At 38.8% G+C, this 24,944-nt stretch overlaps 1 protein-coding gene and 1 pseudogene across 3 annotated transcripts in view; both read left to right on the top strand.

Annotated features, from left to right (window-relative positions):
• The first annotated feature begins 1,726 nt into the window (after positions 1–1,726).
• Positions 1,727–24,944, top strand: part of GPATCH8 (G-patch domain containing 8) — a 101,742-nt gene continuing 78,524 nt past the window's right edge. For 2 of the 3 annotated variants that reach the window (XM_057715751.1, XM_057715754.1), the window contains exon 1: positions 1,813–1,832. Coding sequence is in view for 1 of the 3 variants with exons in the window: in XM_057715750.1 (XP_057571733.1) it covers positions 1,788–1,832 (45 nt within the window). In the remaining 2 variants the exon portion in view is untranslated. Of the gene's footprint in view, positions 1,833–24,944 lie in introns of all 3 variants that reach the window. The other variant, XM_057715750.1, reaches the window with a different exon arrangement.
• Positions 15,639–16,664, top strand: LOC130840337 (protein BEX3-like; annotated as a pseudogene).

Genomic DNA, 24,944 nt, shown 5'->3' with positions numbered 1-24,944 from the left:
CCTCCAGTTCGTTACCTGGGTGGAAAAGGGATTTAGAGTCCAACTGCTTCCTGAACTGCCTGGTAACCAGTCCTCTTGTTTTTAGCCCCATTTACACCCTCACCTTCAGTGGTACCTGGTGATTTCAATGCCTGAGCTTTTCTGTTACACCTTAGCATCAATCAACTTGTTTCCTGACTTCCCTACTCCAGGACTCTGCTTTCTCCATTCTACTATAGCCATTTCCACTCATCTATGCTCTCCAGCTTCCAAATGTTGTTGACATCTCTTGTCTGCTATTGTCCCTTCTTCAGGTCTCTTTGTCCATGTGAACTGATGCCCTTCTCATCCTTTAATGTCATTTCAGTGGGGTTGGGAGAGGGAGAAGAGGTAAATGTGTCGTGTGTATCCATGGGATTCAATCTGCTACATTTACCCTCAATTCTCTTCACAATGTTTCAATTCTGTGTGCTCTGCCTCTACTTAAATAGGGAGCTCTTTTCACTGCTTAGAACTGTATCCTGCTTGGACTCGGGTTTAGGTGAGGCAGAGGCTAACAAAGGAATAGAAGATACACTTTCTCCAAAAAATTATATCCCATTTGACTCTCTCAGGGTAGGGTAGGCAGGGTAAGAGCCGTTTTTCCATCATGGTGATTTCTGTCAACTAGTCTTTTCAAAAGCAGGGAAGTCCTGCAACCTCTCCTATGTGTTTTGTGTATTTTGGCTAAGGGAGCTGGAGGGCTAGGTGGGGTGCTCAGGAAGGTGAAAGGATGGAAAAACCTGATTCATAACTCACACAAAGACAGTGCTGGGCAGGGGCGGTAGAGATTACCAAATTCAATTTTCCTTTTTTTTTTTTTGTACCTGCATTTTTGAAAGAACTTTTACTGAGATATAATTGACATACAATAAACTGCATCTATTTAAAGTGTAAAATTTGATTCAATTTTCTTATTTTTAAAAAGGAAACTGAAGCTCAGAGAGCTGTGTTCATTTGGCTCAACTTCGGTCTCTTGAGAAATACTTTTCTCAAATGATCGCTTGAAAATGCCATGTTATTAGCAGTCCTTAGCCCTTTGGATCTAAGGTTCTCTCTGTCCCAAGGCTGCGGGCCCCGTGCTGTTCCTTGGGTCAGAGGTCGTTTCAGAGGTCGTTCCTTTCACCACCGCCCTCAGTTTTGTTTTTTGTAGCACTCCTTAATTTTTTAAATTATGCAATTGTTTTATTAGCTGATTTTCCCCACTGGAATGTAAGCTCTATGCGAGAAGGGCTCTTTCCTGTCTCGTTCGCCGTTTAATCCTCAGGATGAACCGCGGTTCGAAACTAAATAGTTTGGCTCCAAAATCCGCGCTTTCAGCCACTACATTATGCTGCTATTCGGTGAAGAAAGCAGACAACGGGCTTCTGCGTACTCAGGCAAGCAAAAGGGCAGAAAGAGATATTCCACTAGAAGCCAGCAGGTGGAAAACATCCGGATCCAGGAGCGCAGCGCCCCCTTGTGACCTTTCTCTCCGGAAGCTCTTGCAGCCCTCCGCCGCGAGTACGCACGCGCGACCGCCGGGGGTCGCTCAGGGTCGCGCGCGCAGCCGGGACGTAAGGAAAGGTTCCGCCTCCAGGGCAGAAAGGCGCCTGCGCCGGCGGGGCTCCGGTCTGGACGCGCGTTCTCGCTTCCTCCTTCCCTCGCCTGCGCGCGCGGGTGGGCGTGGGAGGAGGCGGGGAACACGGGAGGGGAGCGAGGGGGCGGGTGTCGCGGGAGGGAAGGAGCGAACCGGAGAGCGTCGTCCTGAGAGGAGTGAAGGCGGCAAAATGGCGGACCGCTTCTCCCGCTTCAACGAGGACCGAGACTTTCAGGTAAACACGGGCGTCGCCGAGGTCCGGGGAAGGCGCTGGCCCAGCCGGAACCTCTTTATCCCCCGCCGCCAGCTCTCTTTCTCTCCGGGCTCTGCTCGGGCTTCCGAACCGGCTCCCTTTTCTCCCGCCTCCGATTCCTCAAGGGGCCTCCCGGTTTGAGGCCGCATCTCTCCTCACCCCGCATCTTCTCTCTTTATCTCAGGCCTCCGGGTTTGCGGCCTCGGCCTGTTCGGGCTGCGGGTTTGGGAGCCCCATCCTGGCCGCTGAGTTGGGGTTGGGGTGGGGAGGGGTGCTGTGCTGCCCTCGGGTGTGCCCAGCGTATGCGGGCGCTGGGCTGGCTCCCAGGGGAAACGGAGGTTGGGGTGGGGTGGGAGGGGTTGGGGCGAGTGTTGCTGAGACCCGGACTCCCGAACCCTTGGATTTTTGCTCGCACGGCTCTTCTTGGGGTCTTTCCCCCTCTTCACTCACCGTACAAATAAATGCCTTTCATTGTCTATTTTTCCATTTCCTCACCCAGAAAAAGGGGGCCTTAGGTATCTGACGCCTTCTTGGTTAGTCAGACATTGAGATTTCCTCGGGCGTAAATGTTGCTGTTGTCATTAGGCCGTTAAATGGGCTTGGAAAACAGTAAGTTACAGGACGATGGTCGATGTACGCTTAGCCCCAAATCCTATCTTGGGAGATTTTGTAAGAAGCGTCCTGATAATGGACTTACAAGCAGGTGATGACTAGTACCAAAAGCTTTTTTGATTTTTCTTTCTTCAGTTGCAAATGTTGCATGGAAAAACGTCCTTGCCATGGCAAGCACTATTGAGGAAAAAATTAAGGCCAAATTAGAACAAACACGTCTTTCGGCTGTTTCGAATATCTTCCTGTTGAGCATTGTTACCGCAGAAATCTCGGCGACTAAAAGGGATTTAGCAGAGATGGGGTATTTCTAGAGTAAAATACATCCTCGGTCTCACAGAAACCACCGCATTACTACCGCATATTCTGGCAACAGCAGTTTGGGTCGGGATGCCGAACTCAAGGAATTATCCCGCTGCAGATCTTTCCCAAAGTAACACGGGAATACTCTAGATAGGTTTTGGAAGGCGGTTTGAAGGGTTTGAATTCCCCGAGATGTTTGGGTTGGTAAATAAACAGGTAAAGCAGTTCAGCCAACACTGTTAACAATTGAGTGCCTAGAACGCTTTTGAGAAGTTTTGCAGCAGTAAAGAATCTGGAGGCTGTTTTTCAAGCCTTGTAATCCTGCGCCTGCTGAATATCTGCAGCACAATACAGGATCTCAAGGTGTTTAAGGCGATAATGCAAGTCCTGGGAAGTTTGAAGCAGTTCATATTAGCCATTTGATCCCCGGGAAAGGTGGGGGTTTTTTGTTTGTTTTGTTTCGTTTGTTTTAGGGAGCATCATAAAACATGAATAGGCTGCAAGATGTGTGGGTTTTATTGATAGTTTTTAGAGAGACATGTTGATGACTAAAATCCTCAAGTGCTTTTCAGAGGAGAGAATTTGAAGGTCACTTAATAAAATTGAAAGTAAATAATATGGACAATTAAGTTTGGAGGGGAAATGTTTGTCAACCATAGGATTTCAGCACTCAAATAGACAGGATTTGCAGGGCCTAGAAAGATTTTGAAAACTGGAGAGCAGAGTATGAATGGTCACCTGAAAAAATTGAGAAAGCCTGTGCTTTTTCAAGTAGATGCTCTTCTGATGCTGTAGTTGTGTTTATGTAAGATCTGCTTTTGGTTGCTCGATAGTCCTTTGAAGATACTACATATATTTTACTGTATTGGGTCAGCCAGGTAAATAATTGGTTTTTAAAATTAACATGTCCCAGCGTTATGGGTAAATAGGGTATTGGTAATGAAAGCCTTGTACACAATTACAGGATGTTAAAACTTCTGTAAATTATTGTGCTAACATTAACAAAAAAAGTCATTCATTTAAGGGACTTCCCTGGTGGTGCAGTGGCTAAGGCTCTGCGCTCCTAGTACAAGGGGCCCAGGTCCGATCCCTTGTCAGGGAACTAGATCACACATGCATGTTGAAACTTAGAATTAGCATGCCACAACTAAAGATCCCATATGCTGCAGCTAAGACCTGGCACAGCCAAATTAATAAGTAAATAAATATATTTTTTAAATCATTAAAAAATTTATTTAAAAATACTTAAAATGCTGTTTTTTTCTGGATGTTTTAATAAAGGGGAAATATAGATTGATTTTCATTCATGATGTCATTTGATTTAGTTATTGGAGAGAAGACATAGTAGGATGCTCCTGCATATAGTATATCTGAAATATTGTTCAGGGTCAGATTATTCAAAATTAACTGTGGCCTGCTTTTAAGGCTTTAAGTGGTAAATGAGGTGAAGCTACTGAGTACACTTGAAAACAAATCCAAAGGAGGTTTCCAGACACAATGCATAGATCCTGTTGCTTTAAATAGATCTTCTAGTTCTGGAAATTTTTCTGTACACCTTCTCTGGTAAGTTCTAGATGACTATCATTTTCTTTGCCTTTAATTTGGCAAAATAATTTAGAATTGTAGAATTTCACTCTTTGCCAGTTTACCATCAAGTGCAAATTTTGGGGAGTTTGAATGTCTCTTGAATTTAGTATGGAGTCAGAGGTGGCTTCACTATTAGATTTTATGAACACTTAAAGTTTCAAAGGTGTTTTGTATAGTGTAGTGAGGAGCTTAACTGGTATGCCACTTGAAGCACTTACGAATATAAAGAGTAATCATTATCAGAGACATGTTTGAAAACATTTGATAACTTCATTTTAATAATAAACAGGTAGTTTTCTATGGACTTTACATGTATTACCTCATAATCTTCACAATTACTCTATGAGGTAGGTACTGTTACTCTCATTTTCAAATGAGGCAGCTCAGGCACAGATAAATAACTTTGCCAAGTTAACACAGCCGGTAAATGGCAGAACCTAAATTCACACTTTGGCTTTTTGACTTTTGAACCCGTGCTCATGACCATTATCTCTGTTGGCAAATATATATTTTATATAACTGTAATTGAGTCATCAAATATGAAGGATCAACTTACAGGTCACAAAGAATAAATGAGCTTTTAGAGAGGTGATACAATTACAGTTTTTACTCTGTTCCATTTTGTCCAGATCTCTTTCTTGTTGGTCTCCCAAGGGCTTCTAGGGAGGCTTCTGACAGGGCTGAGTTACACCTTGTCATAGGGGATATATTGTTAACTATTGTTTTAGGTCAGACATTATTTTGTGTACCCCTTTTAAGTGGTATTTTATGTTTGGAAGTCTCTGTGATTTAGGCTGATGCATTTATTTTTTTAATGTTTTAAGAGTTTTAACTACACCTTTAAGACTCTGACCTCAATTTCTAAATGAGATATGACTTCTGCCTACATTTACCAGATTAAGACATATTTATTCACAAATTGAAATGTTACACAAACGAACGGAAAATAAAATAGTATAGTTTACAATATAGATGTAACATAGTATAATTTACAATATAGATGTATTCAACATTTTGAACTAGAGGTTCACTAAAGAAAGTATTATTTGTACAGTGATGTACAGCTATGAGGTGTACACACTGCTTAGCATTTAGTGATTGCGCAGCTATTAATGATGACGCAGCTGAATGTTAGTGAGGAAATGTTCTTCAGCTTATGTACCTGCAGAGGACTGGTGATTTAGAATAGCCTCTCATTTCTTCTTGTTCTGAATGTATTCTGCATTAGATTTCTAATGAAAAGGAGCTACAGTGACAGAGCAGTGGGTGGTAAATTAATGAGAGAAACAACTGTCTTAAAGGTCATGATAAAAATGTAAAAATTACCCAAGAACTTCCTATAACCTATATAGTAATCATAATGGTACACAGCAGTAAGCAAGTCATGTAATACTTTTATGTAGTATGTTTGTATGATTCCTTTTTGTGTTTCATATATGATACCAGGATGTGGCCTTCAGATAATTCTTTTTTTTTCTTTTTTTTCAGATAATTCTTAATTGAGACCATTAAGTCAGGAGGTTTACAGTTTTAAAATATTTAGGCCATAGAAGTATATTAATATATTTTCTGTGTGGGACTGTGTAATAGAGTTGGCATTCTAATGCAGACATGCCAGAGATCACACGTGGGCAAGTGTTCTAATCTCTTGTTTCCTGTGTTTCCTATCATCTGAAAGATGCCACTTGCTATGAACATCATTGTCAGCTTTGATTGTGATACTGAAACTTAGGCAAAATCATTACTGTTTCATTTCCCATACACATTATGATAGGTGGAAAGGATTGAAACCAAGGCTGTACAGTTTCAAAATACTGATGATGAATTGGCATAATTATTAGCAAATGCAAAATTATTGGTTAGTATATTCTCAAGGGATCAAGAGTGACCAAAGTAAGGTCAGTGTAAAGGAAGGCTTCCTGGTGGTGATTTGAAGGATAGAGGGTATATATTTAAGGCAAAGGGCACTTAAAAACATGGAACATATTAAGGAATAACATCATAGATAAAAGACGCTTATTATAACGTGCATTGAAGGGAGGATGGAGTGGGCAAGAACTGTGATCATAGGGCTTCATGTGATGGTACCCTTATTTATTTGTGTTCAAAGTAGGCATGGAAGACCAAGAAGAAACAAATCTAGACAAATATATCATTAGGCTAAGTGCCATCGAATTATAGAAAAATAGGTGTCCCTGTTATATTCCTTCCTTTTGTTCTGTATGTGTCACAGAATTCTCATTAAAGTATTGCGAGGGATTCTTTTATCACATTTTCTCAGGTCTTTATAAGTTGTATAATCAGAACTAAAATTTGTGACTTAAAAGTTTTTTTGAAACGTATGTAATTAGCCATCCTGATTGTGCTGCTGAATGCTGAGATATTTTCCATATAAATTCAGTCTATTTGGATACATAATAAAATGAATAAAGGACAGTCTGTTTTTTTGATGTGGTCAAGATTACCATTTTTGGAAAAGTTGTAGAGAAGTTCATGAAATCTTGAATTATGGATTTGAAACCCATGTAGAGGTTTCATCTTTGTTCTTGTGACTTAATAAGTTTCTAATATTTTATTAATGAAAATGGATTCCAGCTTGAGGTGGACATCCAGTTCTTGAATTCTATTAAAATTCCTTCCCTGAAACAGCTTGGTACTTTTGCTTGTATGTCTGGCATTCTCTTTTCATATTAGCATTGCCATTTAGTATTGTGAAAGCTGACTCAAGGCAATTACCAAAGGAATTACAAATGACCACCACAAATACTGAAAGAAGGCATTGATTTGATATTGCAGTGAATACCAGAAGATGTTGTAATGATTTTCCAGTTATAAAAAGTGAATTGTCCATTTAACTTGGAAGTCTAACCAGATGTGCTTAATGCATATTGTATTAATCAATGCAAAAAATTAAATATACCCAGGCTGAATATACTGTATTGTCATGCTTATACAAAATATCTTTGAGATTTAACATACACTTAGTATTTTATACTAATTTAGGAATACATGGAAGAAAAAGTATAGCTAAAGTTGCTTTGGCATTGTACATAGTTAATAGCACATAATATTTTAGTAAGTGCTATAGAGAGTAAGAAATTAAAGTTAGGGCCCCAAACAGGAGTTTGCTGTTACTTGCCTTAATTCTTCTTGTTACAGACAATGTTAGGGAAAGATAAATCTTGTATTTTGTGCCACTCAAGCAACCAGAAAGTTATCTTTGTAATATTCCATTTACTCTCATCTCATGAGATTCCAATTATTTTTTGTCATCCTTGCTGTTCTTTGGCAATTAATTACATTGATTTCAAGAGGGATTTTCAGTCTCTTGTGTTTTGTAGAACTGAAATACAAAGTAGCTCTCTGGTTTAAAGTTGTAATAGAGAAAAGTTATTGATCATGTTTTGTATCTGACATTTTAAGTAATGATTGTCAGAAAAGTCAGTATTCGTATCTCATGGTTCATGTAATATTTTTATGGAGTTGATGAGAGAACAGCTTAATTTTTCATCCTTTTTATAAAAAATACTGATAAAAAGTCAAGAAATTAATTTGATTCTTTAGGTCTTGACTATAGAAGAAACTTAAGCTGATGCTTGTGGATTATATGCTGTGGTGTCAATAACTTCTCTTGTTGCTATGAGTAAAATTATGGAGTATTTGAAAAGAAGGGGCAAAAATGTTTGAATATTTAATTGGTTTAATACTACTTTAGGGTATCATCTGTACAAGAGATGCAAAGGGGTATATTTACTTCAAGAATATAGGCTACTTTAAAAAAAATTGTTAAAACAATATTTGAATAGTGGTTGTGCTAAGAATAGTATGTATGGTTATGTCTGAAGGGGAATTGGTTAAGAAGTGGTTTCTTGGAGCTATTGTCCTAGCTGGAGAGATAACAAAAGCAATAACAATATTAAGTTTATTACATGCAAGACTAGCATGCTTATCAGATGAATAGTGTTATAGTCAATAAATGCGAAACCCTAAGGAAAAGAGAGAACCCTTAAAGTGGGATGATTAGGTGTGCCTTTATGAAGAAATTAGCATTTAAACTGCGTCTTGAAAGATGGATTTGCATCCTTGCAAAGGAAGAGAATGGGAGGCATTCAGTTGGAGAAAATAGCCAGGGTAAAAGTATAGAAGTGGAACTAGCAGAATTGGTTTATTTAGAACAATGAAAAAACCATTGGGAGTAGGGGAAAAGTGAAAGCTAAGGCTACAAAAGTAAGTTTTATTTTAATGCTGTAAGCAAGCATGTACTAGCTATTTAAGGGGAATAGACATAGGAAGATTAATTTAAATGCAATTGTGTTAGATGTGCTATACATACAGTTAAAGCTGTGATAACCATTCTCCATTAACCAGAATTAATGTGAGTGGAGGCAAAGGAGTAGAGGTCATATACAAGGAAGTGACTATAATAATGGGCTATGGGATTTTAAGTTTGGCAGAGAGATAAGTGAGGACTTTTTGGGGTGGGGATAGAGGAAAAAGTTGAGTCAATGGATTGAAGGTTCTGATGGGGTTTAAGAATCACTAAGGAAATTTGATATGTCAAACAGATGTATGTGTATTTTTAGATGAGTGTGTGATATGCTTATGCCCTTGATTCAGTATTGTGTGTTTTCAAGTTCTTAGATATTTACTGAGATTCCTTAGCCAATTATCTTTCCCACCAAATTACATAGAATTAAATTTAATAAGTGAATTCATTCTTCTGGTTTACTGACTGGCCTCAACAGTGCCTTAAAATAATAATTCATTACTTTGTAACTCTTTAAATCTCAAAACCTGTGCCATAATACAGTAGTGTAATCATCTGGATTTTATAGCTGGGGAAACAGGCCTAGGCCCAGGGAGTGGTTTGGTAATCTGCCCAAGGTTATACAGCTAGTAGATAGTAATGATTTGATTTCTGGTGTCTCTGACTTCAGAGATCTTTGGCTTTACAATAATAATAATAATACACTGGAAGTCCTTGGAAATCAGATTATATGATTATGAAAACAATAGTGAAGAACTGGGGTTTTGAGGAATTGACCACAATGGTGTGTCTACTTTCTAAATTGAAATAAATTTTAAATATACTGAAAAAATAACATCAATAATGCCCCAGAATGTCCTTTTCTTTTCTTTCTTTCTTTCTTTTTTTACCCCCTGCCGCGCCACTGGGCTTGTGGGATCTTAGTTCACCGACTAGTGATTGAACCTGGGCCCTCAGCAGTTAAAGCATGGAGTCCTAACCACTGGACCGCCAGGAAATTCCTAGATATGCCCATTTCTTTTTGGATAGGTTTTTCATCCTGAGACATTTTCTTTCTGAATTAAGATAATACTAGTTAGTTTATTTGGAATGAGTAGGTGAGAGGGAGACACAGATGAATTCTCATATTTATTTGTTGACAGAGGAGGGCTGGTTTTGTCTATAGATGAAATATGAAGCCGTTCTGTGTGGCTCTGTCTGCTAAACAAAACCACTTTTGGTCCATGGCAGGTGAAATCAACATCATTATATATTTTGAATTTAGAAAGTGCAAATTATAAACAAGTATGTTACTTGAGTGTTGTGATGTAGGGCTATGATTAATATATCCACTTTGTGACATTAGACAGTCTCTGAGGGGATAATGGTAAATACAGTACAAAAGATAAATTTTGGTTGGGGAGATTGGAGCAGAGAGAGACAGGAACATTTACAATGTGCAGCTAAAGAGCCAGAGCCAGATGCTAAGATAGGGGTAGCATGAGTGGTACAATAAACTGCCAGAGATAAAACTTTTAAACTTGGCTCATACCTAGTCTAGATGGGAAAAGCCAGACAGGATTTAACATTTCAGTGTGTATAATTCTCGTGTTAATGATTGATTTGACTGTTCAAATCAGAAACTTTGGATCTGCTGACTTTGACTATGAGTAATATTTTTGATTTTTTTTTTTTAAGAAATAGTATTAAATTTTAATAGTCATAGGAAGATGGAAGAGACTCACTTCTTTAGGGTCTTAAATATTGTGTTTTGCTGTTTGAAATTATGGGCTGTTGGTTGTGATCCTTAAAGAACTGTCCCACACTTTTCTTTAGGTCTAATTTTCCCTATTAATTGCCATATAATTAATCACTGGAAAAGGTACAGCTTGGGATTATGTGGATTCCAAAACCAGAATTGGTTAAGAAATAACAAGATTCCATTTATATGGTTAAATTTAGGGTAATTCCTGTCTCTATATTTAAATGATCACTACAGCTAAATTTGTAATAGAGAAGTTTCCACATTTGTCCTGTGCTTGGAAGCATAATCCTAAACCTGTAAGGAACTAGAGCTACCGTGTACTTTATTTATTTATTTTTAAAATATTTATTTATTTATTTATGGGTGTGTTTGGTCTTTGTCGCTGTGTGCGCTTTCTTTAGTTGTGGAGAGCGGGGGCTACTCTTCATTTTGGTGCATGAGCTTCTCAGTGCAGTGGCTTCTCTTGTTGCGGAGCACGGGCTCTAGGCGTGGGCTCAGTGGTTGTGGCTCACGGGCTTAGTTGCTCCAAGGGATGTGGGATCCTCCTGGGGCAGGCATCAAACCCATGTCCTCTGCGTTGGCAGGCGGATTCTTAACCACTGCACCACCAGGGAAGTCCCCCGTGTACTTTAATGACACACAGGTCAGTCAGGTTCTATTCATTTGTAGTTAGACCTACCACAAGTTGATGCTTTTTTGAGAGAAGAGGCAATTGAAAGAAAGTGTAGCGGAGTATATGTGTGTGTATGCGTGCATTTAAAAATTTTTGACACATTTTTTGGTGTGTATGTACCTGATCTTTTTGAACTTATATTTCTGATCAGCGTAAATGAAAAGCTCTATTTCAACTCTGAAAGCAGGTAATATTTAGAAAGGAAGAGTTGATTTAGACAATGGAATATGTGTTCAAAGCAGTCATCATTAAAACCAAGTTTTACGAATACTCTAACATAGGATCTGTGAATTTTCACTAGGATGACAGTATGTTCAGTTTATGCTTCTTGTCCTGGGATGATTACGATTAGCACTCCCTTTTACTCTTGGAGTGCCATGGTTTGTATGATATGATCATCCTAGTTCTAATGGGATTTGAGAGATCTAAATGTGGTTTTGAAAGCAGGGTAAAGCAGAAAAAAGTACTTCGCTTCAAATCCCTGTTGAGGCCTTCAGATAATCAGATGCCATACTGACTATTTTTGGAAAGAAGGATCAGAATGACTTGAAAAAAATTATTGTCGGGGAGAGGGGTAGAGGCAAGAAATAAAATATTATCATCATAATCATCATCATCGCTGCTCCTGCTGCTATAGTTTGTGCCCTGGGAGTTTGAAATCACTTTTTATATTCCTGCCTTCTTTGTTTTGCTTTTCTAGTATGACATTCAGAAGGAACAAAAGGATTCAGAGTGAGAAGTTAAACCACTTAACCTTCTCGAAGGCAACCACTATTTCCAATTATATGTGGGTTCTTTCCGAGTTGCTTAAAATATACAAGCATTCTCCATTCTACTTTTCCAGTGGGTAGCATGCAAGCATTTTTTTCAGCACTTTGATTTTTTTTCTCATAATAATACGCTTTCAATAATCATAATAACTAAAAGGTTTTTGTTTTTTGTTTTTATTTTAAACTAATTTTAGACATATAGAATAGTCGCAAAAATAGGAAAGAGGGTTTAGGTATACCACTCACCCAACTTCTACTGCTACAATATTTGTACAATAACCATAATATAATTATCAAAACTAGGAAATTAATATTGGTAAAACAATAGTAACTGAACCATAGGCCTTATTTGAATTTTACCACTCTTTCCGCTGATGTTCTTTTTCTGTTCCAGAATCCCATCCAGGATTCCACATTGATTACGTTCAGCTATTTCTTCTTTGTCTCCTCTAATCTGTAACACATCCTCAGTCTTTCCATGTCTTTTATGATAGTTTTTTTTAATATAAATTTATTTATTTATTTATTGGCTGCATTGGGTCTTCGTTGCTGCACACGGGCTTTCTCTAGTTGCTGAGAGCGGGGGCTACTTTTCGTTGTGGTATGTGGACTCCTCATTGTAGTGGCTTCTCTTGTTGCGGAGCACGGGCTCTAGGCGCGTGGGCTTCAGTAGTTGCGGCACATGAGCTCAGTAGTTGTGGCTCACAGGCTCTAGAGCACAGGCTCAATAGTTGCGTTGCACGGGCTTAGTTGCTCTGTGGCATATGGAATCTTCCCAGGGAAGGGCTCAAACCCGTGTCCCCTGCATTGGCAGGCAGATTCTTAACCACTGTGCCACCTAGGAAGTCTTAGTTTTTTTTTTTTAATTTTTATTGGAGTATAGTTGATTTACAGTGTTGTGTTAGTTTCAGGTGTACAGCTATATGTATATATATATATCCACTTTTTTTTTTTAAGATTCTTTTCCCATATAGGCCCTTACAGAGTATTGAGTAGAGTTCCCTGTGCTATACAGCAGGTTCTTATTATCTGTTTTATATATTAATTACTAGGTTTTGACTAATTCTGCTTTTTTTTAAAAATAAATTTATTTCTTTATTTATTGGCTGCATTGGGTCTTCGTTGCTGCACACAGGCTTTTTCTAGTTGATGCGAGCGGGGGCTACTCTTCATTGTGGTGCTCAGGCTCCTCATTGTAGTGGCTTCTCTTGTGGAGCATGGACCCTAGGCACGTGGGCTTCAATAGTTGTGGCACATGGGCTCAGTAGTTGTGGCTCACGGGCTCTAGAGCACAGGCTCAATAGTTGTGGCACACGGGCTTAGTTACTCCATGGCATGTGGAATCTTCCCAGGGCAGGGCTCTAACCCATGTCCCCTGCATTGGCAGGTGGATTCTTTACCACTGCGCCACCTAGGAAGTCCTAATTCTGCTTTCTATAGAGAATATTTCAGAATTATGGAGGCAAAATTATTTTTTTAATCTTTGGGTTTTATATAGTGGAATACAGTGGCAGGAATATGGGACTAAGAATCAGAAGCCTCTGCGAATTTGTGACAATTTCTATCAGTTTATGTATCAGTTCTCTTGTTGGTAAAATAGAGATGATAAAAAAATCCCCTAAATTCAACTGATTCCCAAATCCTATGTTGAGTGTTTCATGAGCTTATCCTGATAATCTTAGGATAAGGTTTCTAAAGGTATTTTATAAAGCTAAAAGAAGCTGTACATGTCTCTGTGTATGGAGTGGTATTGACTCTTCCCAAAACATTTTTTTAAATTAATTAATTAATTTATTGGCTACATTGGGTCTTTGTTGCTGCATGCGGCCTTTCTCTAGTTGTGGTGAGTGGGGGCTACTCTTCATTGTGGTGTGCAGGGTCCTCATTGTGGTGGCTTCTCTTGCTGTGGAGCATGGGCTCTGGGGACGTGTACTTCAGTAGTTGCAGCATGTGGGCTCAATAGTTGTGGCACATGGGCTTAGTTGCTCCGCGGCATGTGGGATCCTCCTGGAGCAGGAATCAAACCCGTGTCCCCTGCATTGGCAGGTGGATTCTTAACCCATTGTGCCACCTAGGAAGTCCCACTTTTTTTTTAATAAAACTTTTATTTTAGGACAGTTTTAGATCTACAGAAAGATTGCTAAGATAGTACAGAGTATATATATATGTATATGTATATATATGTTATATATATAACATATGTTATGTATATGTATACACATATACACACCTTATATACACTTTCCCCTGCTATTGACATCTTACATTAGTAAGGCATATTTGTTTCTGTACTAATGAGCCAATATTGATTTAAATATTATTATTATTAGGCCTCACCACGCGGCATATGGGATCATAGTTTGCCAGTCAGGGGTCAAACCCAGGCCCCCTGCATTGGAAGGGTGGCGTTTTAACCACTGGACCACCAGGGGAGTCCCTTGATATATTATTATTAACTTGATTCAGATATCCTTAGTATTCCCCTAATATCCTTTTTCTATTCCAGGATCCCATACAGGATATTACATTTAGTTGTCATGGCTCTTTAGACTCTTCTTGACAGTGAGTTTCTAAAAACATTTAAAGAGCAAAAATTTAATGTTATAGTTGTTGTTAATTTTGGGTCTAATTTAATAAGTATCTCAATTTATCATAAGTACCTATATGTACTCTCCAGCTCAGTGGGACCCTGTGCTTATATTTATTGTATATTTGTTTAATCTTTTAAGGCAAACACTTTGACTTATACATTTGTGTTTGGGACATTGTTAGGTAAAGTTATGACTTATTTAATATAAAAAGCCTTCATTAGGAGCATGGATCCAAAATTTAACATTGTTCCTGTGGGTAAGAAAGATATGCTTTAAAATGATCTGTTTCAGGGAAAACTAGGGACTGTTTGCTTCTTTTGCTAAGGAAAAAGGGAGAGTTGCATATATCTTCTTTGACCACCTTAATGCCCAGCAAAAATATAGTCCTTCTTAACTCTTCTTTGAGGAAGGAGCTATCTAATCTTCAAGGCAATTCGCTTCAAATCTCCATTGTCTTTGGTCTTCTCCAGCTCCCTCTTTATTTTCTGTATATTTGGTCTTCCTCCCCTCTTCCTTTAAGGAAAAATCTTAATACCAGTTTTAAAAAGCAAGTCATATTATACCACTCTCTTTCTTGAAGACCTTTACTAGCTGCATAGAGAGTAAATCATAGATCAGAGAATAAATCCTGTGTTCTACAGCGTCAGCCCTTGTACCTTTCTTTCAGTGGAAGAGCCTCAATGCTCCTCCCCTGCACCTGGCTATGATCCAGTCCCCTTTCGCTTTGAAGTCTTGCCTGAAGCTCCTAGTCTGTGCTCCCCCAGCTTTTCGTTTACATCCCTGTTATGGCACTTACCATATTGTAATTCACTGTTTACCTGTCTCCTTCTCCATAAGGCATATTCCTTAAGTCCAGGCATTCTTCGTCTGTGTGTCCTGCTGTACCAGAACAGTTCCTAGTAGATGACAAAAAATTAGTGAATATTACATGTTGTATTAGAATAACATCCTTTTATGTAAATAGAGAAGAGGCTCGTTTAGACAAGGTGATTTTTTTAAAATGTTGTAAAGACAGTATTTCCACATCCTTGCATATCCCTTAATGTTTTCAGTCTTTTAAAGGCGATTTGCAGGATTCGCTGGTTGTCCAGTGGTCTGGACTCGGTGCTTTCACTGTGGTGGCCCAGGTTCAATCCCTGGTCGGGAAACTAAGATCCCACAAGCCGCTCGGTGTGACCAGGAGAAAAAAAAGGTGATTTGTACTGTTCAAATTATGCCCTTAATGGGGTGTTTTTTGTAAAGTACTTTTCCCCAGACATTCTGTTAGACTTCAATCTTATACTTAGGTAGGTAGAACTTCAATCTTATACTTAGATATTACCTAGTCCAATAGCCTCTTGTCTCAGGTAAGGAAACTTTGTGCTAATAATGTATTTAATTTTTTAGAACATTGTGCCCCCTTTTATTAAAATGTATTATTCGGGACTTCCCTGGTAGTTCAGTGGTTAAGAATCCATCTTGCAATACAGGGGATGCTGGTTCGATTTCTGGTTGGAGAAGTAAGCTCCCACATGCCACAGGGCAACTAAGCCTGTGTGCCGCCACTAGAGAGAAGCCCACATGCCGCAACTAAGACCTGTCACAGCCAAAAAAAAAAAAAAGGAAAAAATAAATTAAAAAAAAAATGTGTTATTAAAAGCAATAACACAGGACGTTTCCTGTGCGTGTGCTTGAGGCAGGAGGGGTGCACTCCTGCTGCACTGGGTGCAGGAGTTGGGGGCAAGCTTGGCGGTAACGTGGTGCTCTCACGTGACTGGGAGCTGCAGAGCAAAGCAGCCTTCATCACTCCAGGGAAAGCGGAGCAGGTCTGTGGGTATAAGTGTGGCAGCAGAGCACTCGTGGGAAGAATTGGAAGATAGGCCTAGGAAAATGAAGAAATGGAGCAGCCAGTGCAGAATGGAGAGGAAAACCACCCTTTTGGAGGGGGCAAAGGCCACCAGCCAGCAGGAAATAGACAGAGACAGGCTTGCCAGCTTGCCCCTAATTTCCAGTGGGCCATACTCAATAGGCAGGTCAGTGATGGGATGGGTGGAGATGGAAATATTCATGGAGGAGATGAGAGAAGAGAAATCAGGAGAAAACGGGGAGCTGCAGTTGAGGAATTGTCTTCATAGGCTTGTAGGAGAGCTCTCTAATCACCATGACCATCATGATGAATTTTGCTTTATGCCTTGACGCCTGCCATTTCCCATGAGATTAATACTGTGATTCCCAGTATTGTTTTCTTTTTCCTTGCGTTTTCCTGATATGCCTTTATGGATCCGTTTGCTGTGAACCTTGTGTAATTTCCATGTGTCATGTGTTACCAGCTTCTAATTGGAGATTGCCTTGGCACCCAGTCTAAGTTTCTGTCAACAGTAGTTTTACCCATTTGCATGGAAAAATGTAAAGTTAATAAAGCAATTAAAAAGTTTTTAAAAAGCAAAAAAACAAAAACAAAACAAAAAACAAAACTAAAACAGAATAAGTAGTACAAATGTAAAAGTACGTATGGTTAAAGGTTCAGGCTACATTGTAACAAAGTAAAAAGTGTGACAAAGTAAAAAGTGAAAGAAAGCGCTACTTTCCCCATTTTATTTCTTAGAGGTAATCGTTATCAGTTTTACAATTTTGTAGTCAAGTTTTAAAATGGACATAGTTTTTTTGAAGAAATGCTTTGGAAATTTTGACTGTGGGTTTACCCAAATTATTAACTTTTTAATTTACTTTTTAAAATATGTATATATACTTTAATTTTTAGAGCAGTTTCAGATTCACAGCAAAGTTGAGCTCAAAGTTCAGAGTTCCCACATATCCATTCCCCCTTCACATCAACTGTCATCAGTAATTCCCACCAGAGTGGTATATTTGTTACAAGAAGTGAACCAACATTGACACGTCATTATCAACCAAGGTTCTAGTTTACATGAGGGTTCACTCTTGGTGTAGTTCCTTGGTTTTGACAAATGAAGTATAATGACATGTATCCACCATCATAGTATCATATAGAATAGTTTCACTGTCCTAAAAATCTCCTATGCTCCATTTATTTATCCCTTCTTCCCCTTTAAGCCCCTGGCAACCACTGGTTTTTTTTTGGGGGGGGGGGGGTTGGTTGGTTGTTTGTTTAAAAGCTGTTTTCATACTATTGCCTTTTCCAGAATGTTACGTATTTGGAGTCATAACAGTCTTTTCAGGTTGGTGCCTCTCACTTAGTATTAATAAATGTATTCAAGATTCCTCTGGGTCTTTTTGTGGCTTGATAGCTCATTTCTTTTTAGTGCTGAATAATTTTCCATTGCATGGATGTACCACGGTTAATTAATCTATTAATCATCTGTTCGACATCTTGGTTGTTTCCAAGTTCTAGCAATTATGAATAAAGCTACTATAACTGTTATGTGCAGGATTTTGTTTGATATAAGTATATTAAACTCATTTGGATAAATACCAAGGAAGGCAGTTGCTGGATCATGTGGTAGGAGTATATTTAGTTTTGTAAGAAACTGCCAAACTATCTTCCAAAGTATTATTTTGCTTTCCCACCAGCAGTGAATGAGAATTCCTGTTGCTCCCACATCCTTGCTAGTGTTTGGTGTTGTCAGTGTCTTGGGTGTTAGCCATTCTAATAGGCAGTGGTATTTCATTTTAACTTGCAATTCCCTAAGGAAACAAGACGTTGAGCATCTTTTCACATACTATTTGCTACATGTATATTTTCTTTGGTCAAGTATCAGTTTAGATATTTTGCCCAGCTTTTGAGTTGTTTGTTTTCTTACTGTTTGAGGTCCTTGTATATTTTGGATAATATCCCTTTATCAGATGTGTTTTTTTGCAGATATTTTCTCCTAATTGTGTCTTGTCTTCCTTTTCTCTTCACAGTGTCTTTCACAGAGCAGAAGTTTTACATTTTAATAAAGTCCAAACTTACCAATTATTTCTTTCATGCGTCATGCCTTTGGTGTTGTATCTAAAAAGTCAACACCAAACCCAGGGTCACCTAGATTATTGCTTGCTTTCACTTGATTTTCATGTCATTGCGTTTATTTTAGTGGTAGATGAAAGATGTTTTATGCCACCACCAAAGTTGATTGCCTTTGTGGTTAACATTTTGCTTTTGTGGAAATTGATGGTAATTATGTTTTTGTAGTTAAAATTTTAAATGTCAGCCTTTTCTAAAAAAAAATTTAATTCAGTTTAAATCTGCAAATTCATGGAATTTTAGACCAAGAAATGACATAAAAGTGTCTAGTTCAAATTCTTCATTTTACTTATTTATTTTTATAAATTTATTTATTTTATTGGCTGTGTTAGGTCTTTTTTGCTGTGCGCAGGCTTTCTTTTTAGTTGCAGTGAGCGGGGGCTACTCTTCATTGTGGTACACAGGATCCTCATTGCCGTGGCTTCTCTTATTGCGGAGCACGGGCTCTAGGCGCGTGGGCTTCAGTAGTTGCAGCACATGGGCTCAATAGTTGTGGCTCACGGGCTTAGTTGCTCCACGGCATGTGGGATCTTCCTGGAGCAGGGATCGAACCCATGTCCCCTGCATTGGTAGGCGGATTCTCAACCACTGCACCACCCAGGAAGCCCCAAATTCTTCATTTTATAAATGAATACAGAATGTTTGAGAACTGTAACATGATTTGTGTGAGATCAAACAGCAAATTAGTAATAAAAATAGGACTTAGAGTTGGTGATAACTGGTTTTAAAGAACTGAGGGGGGGTTATAGTGATAATTTTTCTTGTATGAAAAGTACTTTTTTTTTGTTGGTGGTGGTGGTGGGTATTATTCTTTGTGACTTGCTGTCATGGTTATTTATTTATTTATTTCAAGGCATCAACATCAAACAAGGCCATTCTGGGGCCATGATATATCATGACAAAAATAGGCCACTCTGTAATCGTTTATTGATTTATTTTATTAAAATTTTTTTATTAGTTATCTATTTTATACATATTAGCATATGTATGTCAACCTCAATCTCCCAGTTGGTCCCACCCCCCACCCCCCTGGGTTCCTAATATTTAAAAGGGTAAGATTTTAAAACAGTGAAAACTATGAACACTTTTTATAATTTTAAAATATTGCAGCTAATTGTTTGGTTTCTTATGGCAAATCAAACAGATACTCATAAGTGTAGAGATGTGATCTCTCTCAGTTCCCTAAGTTAGTTATGGTTATTTTAGAATATTTCTTTTCAGGCTGTTTAAAGTCAAGTGCTATCATTAAAGTCAGCAGATACTTAAATTAAAAAAAAAACTAAACTTTAGATGTTTGTCAGAAGTTTTTCTTCAGATATACTCACCAGCTCCTATCTACATTTGCTTAACACTGACTTGCTTAATTTTTGTCCACTTAAATACTCTTACAGTCTTTTTGATTTTTTCCCCTTCCATTTAACTTTAAATTAACCCATTTCTATATAGTTTTAAAACTTTTGTGATGATTCCCTACTTGTTGCATTAATAAAATAGTATTAAACTCTTCCCCTCTTGGACATTAGTTTCTACTTTTTTTTTTTTAAAGAACTTTTATGGAATTACAGTTAACAGACAATAAACAGCATATATTTAGAGTGTACAATTTGGTATCCCAATCTCCCAATTCACCACCCCCCAACCCTCCCCACTTTCCCTGCTTGGTGTCCATGTGTTTGTTCTCTACATCCGTGTCTCTATTTCTGCCTTGCAAACAGGTTGATTTGTACCATTTTTCTATAGTCCACATATGTGTTAATATATGACATTTGTTTTTCTCTTTCTGACTCATTTCATTCTGTATGACAGTCTCTAGGTCCATCCATGTCTCTACAGATGTCCCAGTTTGTCTGCTAACTTTGGGTTTTGTTTGCTCTTCTTTCTCTAGTTTCTTTAGGTGTAAGGTTAGATTGTTTTTGGGGATTTTTCTTGTTTCTTGAGGTAGGATTGTATTGCTATAAACTTCCCTCTTAAAACTGCCTTTGCTGCATCCCATAGGTTTTGGATTGTTGTGTTTTCATTGTCATTTGTCTCTAGGTATTTTTGGATTTCCTCTTTGATTTCTTCAGTAATCTCTTGGTTATTGAGTAGTGTATTGTTTAGCCTCCACGTGTTTGTGTTTTTTAAAGTTTTTTTCCAGCAATTGATTTCTAATCTCACAGCGTTGTGGTTGGAAAAGATGCTTGATACGATTTCAATTTTCTTGAATTTACCAACACTTGATTTATGACCCAAAATGTGATCTATCCTGGAGAATGTTCCATGTGCACTTGAGAAGAATGTGTAATCTGCTGTTTTTGGATATAATGTCCTATAGATATCTATTAAAACAAGCTGATTTATTGTGTCATTTAAAGCTTGTGTTTCCTTATTAATTTTCTGTCTGGATGATCTGTCCATTGGTGTAAGTGGGGTGTTAAAGTCCTTCACTATTATTGTGTTACTGTCGATTTCCTCTTTCATAGTAGTTAGCATTTGCCTTATGTATTGAGGTGCTCCTATATTGGGTGCGTATATATTTATAATGGTTATCTCCTCTTCTTGGATGGATCTGTTGATCTTTATGTAATGTCCTTTCTTGTCTCTTGTAACATTTTTTATTTTAAAGTCTATTTTATCTGATATGAGTATCGCTACTCCAGCTTTCTTTTGATTTCCATTGGCATGGAATATCTTTTTCCATCCCCTCACTTTCCGTCTGTATGTGTCCCTAGGTCTGAAGTGGGTCTCTTGTGGACAGCATATATATGGGTCCTGTTTTTGTATCCATTCAACCAGTGTGTGTCTTTTGGTTGGTGCATTGAGTCCATTTACATTCAAGGTAATTATTGATATGTATGTTCCTCTTACCATTTTCTTAATTGTTTTGGTTTTGTTTTTGTAGGTCCTTTTTTTCTCTTATATTTGCCACTTGAAGTTCTTTTAGCATTTGTTGTAGGACTGGTTTGGTGGTGCTGAATTCTCTGAGCTGTTGCTTGTCTGTAAAGCTTTGGATTTCTCCATCGAATTTGAATGAGATCCTTGCTGGGTAGAGTATTCTTGGTTGTAGGTTCTTCCCTTTCATCACTTTAAATATATCCTGCCACTCCCTTCTGGCTTGCAGAGTTTCTGCTGAGAAATCCACTGTTACCCTTATGGGAGTTCCCTTGTATGTTATTTGTCATTTTTCCCTTGTTGCTTTTAATAACTTTTCTCTGTCTTTAATTTTTGTCAGTTTGACTACTATATGTCTTGGCGTGTTTCTCCTTGGGTTTATCCTGCCTGGGACTCTCTGCGCTTCCTGGACTTGGGTAGCTATTTCCTTTCCCATGTTAGAGAAGTTTTCAACTGTAATCTCTTCCAATATTTTCTTGGGTCCTTTCTCTCTCTCTTCTCCTTCTGGGACCCCTATAATGCAAATGTTGGCGCATTTAACATTGTCCCAGAGGTCTCTTAGGCTGCCTTCAGTTCTTTTCATTCTTTTTTCCTTATTCTTTTCTGCATCAGTGATTATCACCATTCTGTCTTCCACGTCACTTATTCGCCCTTCTGCCTCAGTTAATCTGCTGTTGGTTCCTTCTAGTGTATTTTTCATTTCAGTTATTGTGTTGCATATCTCTGTTTGTTTGCTCTTTGATTCTTCTAGGTCTTTGGTAAACTTTTCAATCTTTGCATCCAGTCTTTTTTCAAAGTCCTGGATCATCTTCACCATCATTATTATGAATTCTTTTTCTGTAAGGGTGCCTGTCTCCTCTTCATTTAGTTGTTTTTCTGGGGCTTTATCCTGTCCCTTCATCTGGTACAAAGTCCTCTGCTTTTTCATTTTCTCTTTCTGTGGCTGTGGTTTTCAGTTCCACAAGACGAAATACTGCTGATACTGCCTGATACTGCTGTCTGCCCTCTTGTGGAGGAAGCTATCTGGGAGACTGGTGGGTGCTTCCTGATGGGAGGGACTGATGGTGGGTAGGGCTGGGTGGGCTGAGCTCAGTAAGACTTTAATCTGCTTGTCTGCCAATGGATGGGGCTGTGTTCCCACCCTGTTGGTCATTTGGCCTGAGGCCACCTAGCACTGGAGCCCACAGGCTCTTTGGTGGGGCTAGTGGCGGACTCTGGGAGGGCTCACACCAATGAACACTTCCCAGAACCCCTGCCGCCAGTGCCCCCTTCTCCTTGGTGAGCCACAGCCGTCCCCCACCTCTGCAGGCAACCCCCCAACACCAGCAGGTAGGTCTGGTTCAGTCTCCTATGGGGTCACTGCTCCTTCCCCCTGGATCCTGGTGAGCACACTATTTTTTGTGTGCCCTCCGAGAGTGGAGTCTCTGTTTTCCCCAGTCCTGTGAAGGTCCTGCAATTAAATCCTGCTGGCTTTCAAAGTCTGATTCTCTGAGGATTCCTCCTCCTATTGCTGGACTCCCAGGCTGGGAAGCCTGACCTGGGGCTCAGAACCCTCACTTTAGTGGGTGGACTTCTGCGATATTACTGTTCTCCAGCTTGTGAGTCACCCACCCAGCATTTATGGGATTTGATTTTAAGGTGATTGCGCCCGTTCTACCTCTCATTGCAGCTTCTCCTTTGTCTTTGGATTTGGGGTGTTTTTAGTGAGTTCCAGTGTCTTTCTGTTGATGATTGTTCAGCAGTTAGTTGTAATTCTAGTGCTCTTCTCTACTTTTTAAAATATAAGAGAGATGCTACAGTGAACATCATCTGCATTTTAAATCTGTAATAGCTGTGAAAAATGTGATACTCTTCTCCCAGTGCTCCCCCTCTTACCTTTTCCTTCTAGGGAAAAAGTCACAAAGTAACACAGCATAATACATAGTAACTTTAGTATTTTTTTAACCTTTTTGAAATTAATTTTTATTGGAGTATAGTTGCTTTACCGTGTTGTGTTTCTACTGTACAGCAAAATGAAACAGCTATGTGTATACATATATCCCCTCTTTTTTGAATTTCCCTCTCATCTAGGTCACCACAGAGCACCAAGTAGAGTTCCCTGTACTACACGTAGATTCTCATCAGTTATCTATTTTTTCCCACTTTCTTCTTTTTTTTTATTGTGTTAAAATACAGATAACATAAAATTTACCCCCGTAACCATTATTAAATGTGCGTTCAGTGTATTAAATACATTCACGTTGTTGGGCTGCCATTAGCACTCTCCATCCCCATAACTGTTCATCTTGTAAAACTGAAAATATTTACCTATTAAATGCTATCTCCCCATTCTCCCCTTCTCCCTGGCTGTGGCAAGCACCATTCTATTTTGTCTCTATGATTTTGACTACTCTTAAGTACCTCAAATAAGTGAATCAGACAGTATTTATCTTTTTGTGATGGGCTTATTTTACTTAGCATCATGTCCCCAAAGTTCATCCATGTCGCATATTGCAGAATTTCCTTTTTTAAGGCTGACTAGCATTCCATGATATGTGTATATACCACATTTTGCTTATCCACTCATCTGTCAGTGATCACTTGGGTTTCTTCTACATTTTTGCTATTGTGAATAATGCTGCTGTGAACACAGGTGTACAGTTATCTCTTTGAGACTGTGCTTTCAATTCTTTTGGGTATATACCCAGAAGTGGAATCGTGGGGTTATATGGTCAGTTACCTGCTTTATACATAGTATCAATAGTGTATATATTGTCAACCCTAACCTCCCAATTCCTCCCACCCCACTCCCCAATTTTCCCCTTGGTATCCATACGTTTGTTTTCTACATCTGTGTTATATGTATTTTTGAGTCAACACCATTTAAAATAAATTTCTGGTAAAATATTTAAAAATTTATTTTATTTTTTAATAAATTTATTTATTTATTTATTTATTGGCTGTGCTGGGTCTTCATTGCTGCACGCGGGCTTTCTCTAGTTGCAGTGAGCAGGGGCTACTCTTTTGTTGTGGTGCGCCGGGCTCCTCATTGTTCTGGCTTCTCTTGTTACAGAGCATGCGCTCAAGGTGCATGGGCTTCAGTAGTTGTGGCACATGGGCTCAATAGTTGTGGCTCACAGGCTCTAAAGCACAGGCTCAGTAGTTGTGGCACATGGGCTTAGTTGCTCTGCGACATGTCAGATCTTCCTGGGGCAGGGATGGAACCCATGTCCCCTGCATTGGCAGGCAGATTCTCAACCACTGTGCCACCTAGGAAGTCCAGCAGGCAGATTCTTAACCACTGTGCCGCTAGGGAAGCCCTTTTGCCTACTTTAAAACTGAGTTTTAGGGCTTCCTAGGTGGCGCAGTGGTTAAGAATCCGCCTGCCAATGCAGGGGACACAGGTTCGTTCCCTACTCCAGGAAGATCCCACATGCCATGGAGCAGCTAAGCCCATGTGCCAAAAAAAAAAAAACAAAAAAAAAAAAACCAAAACAAAATAAAACTGAGTTTTATTATTGTGTTTTGAGAGTTCTTTGTATATTTTGGGTACAAGTCTTTTGAGATTTGTGAATATTTTCTCCTGGTCCAGTTTTTCAGTTTTTTTTTTTTTTTTTTTTTTTATAGATTGTGCTTTTGGGGTTGTATCTTAAGAAGTCTTTGTCTCACCCGAGGTCACCAAGAGTTTCTCCTATATATTTTCTTCTAGAAATTTTTTAATTTTAGGTTTTACATTTAG

Source organism: Hippopotamus amphibius, chromosome 17 (assembly GCF_030028045.1).
Source record: "Hippopotamus amphibius kiboko isolate mHipAmp2 chromosome 17, mHipAmp2.hap2, whole genome shotgun sequence".
In the NCBI taxonomy this organism is placed as follows: Eukaryota; Metazoa; Chordata; class Mammalia; order Artiodactyla; family Hippopotamidae; genus Hippopotamus; species Hippopotamus amphibius.
This window is presented reverse-complemented; position numbering and strand designations above follow the sequence as displayed.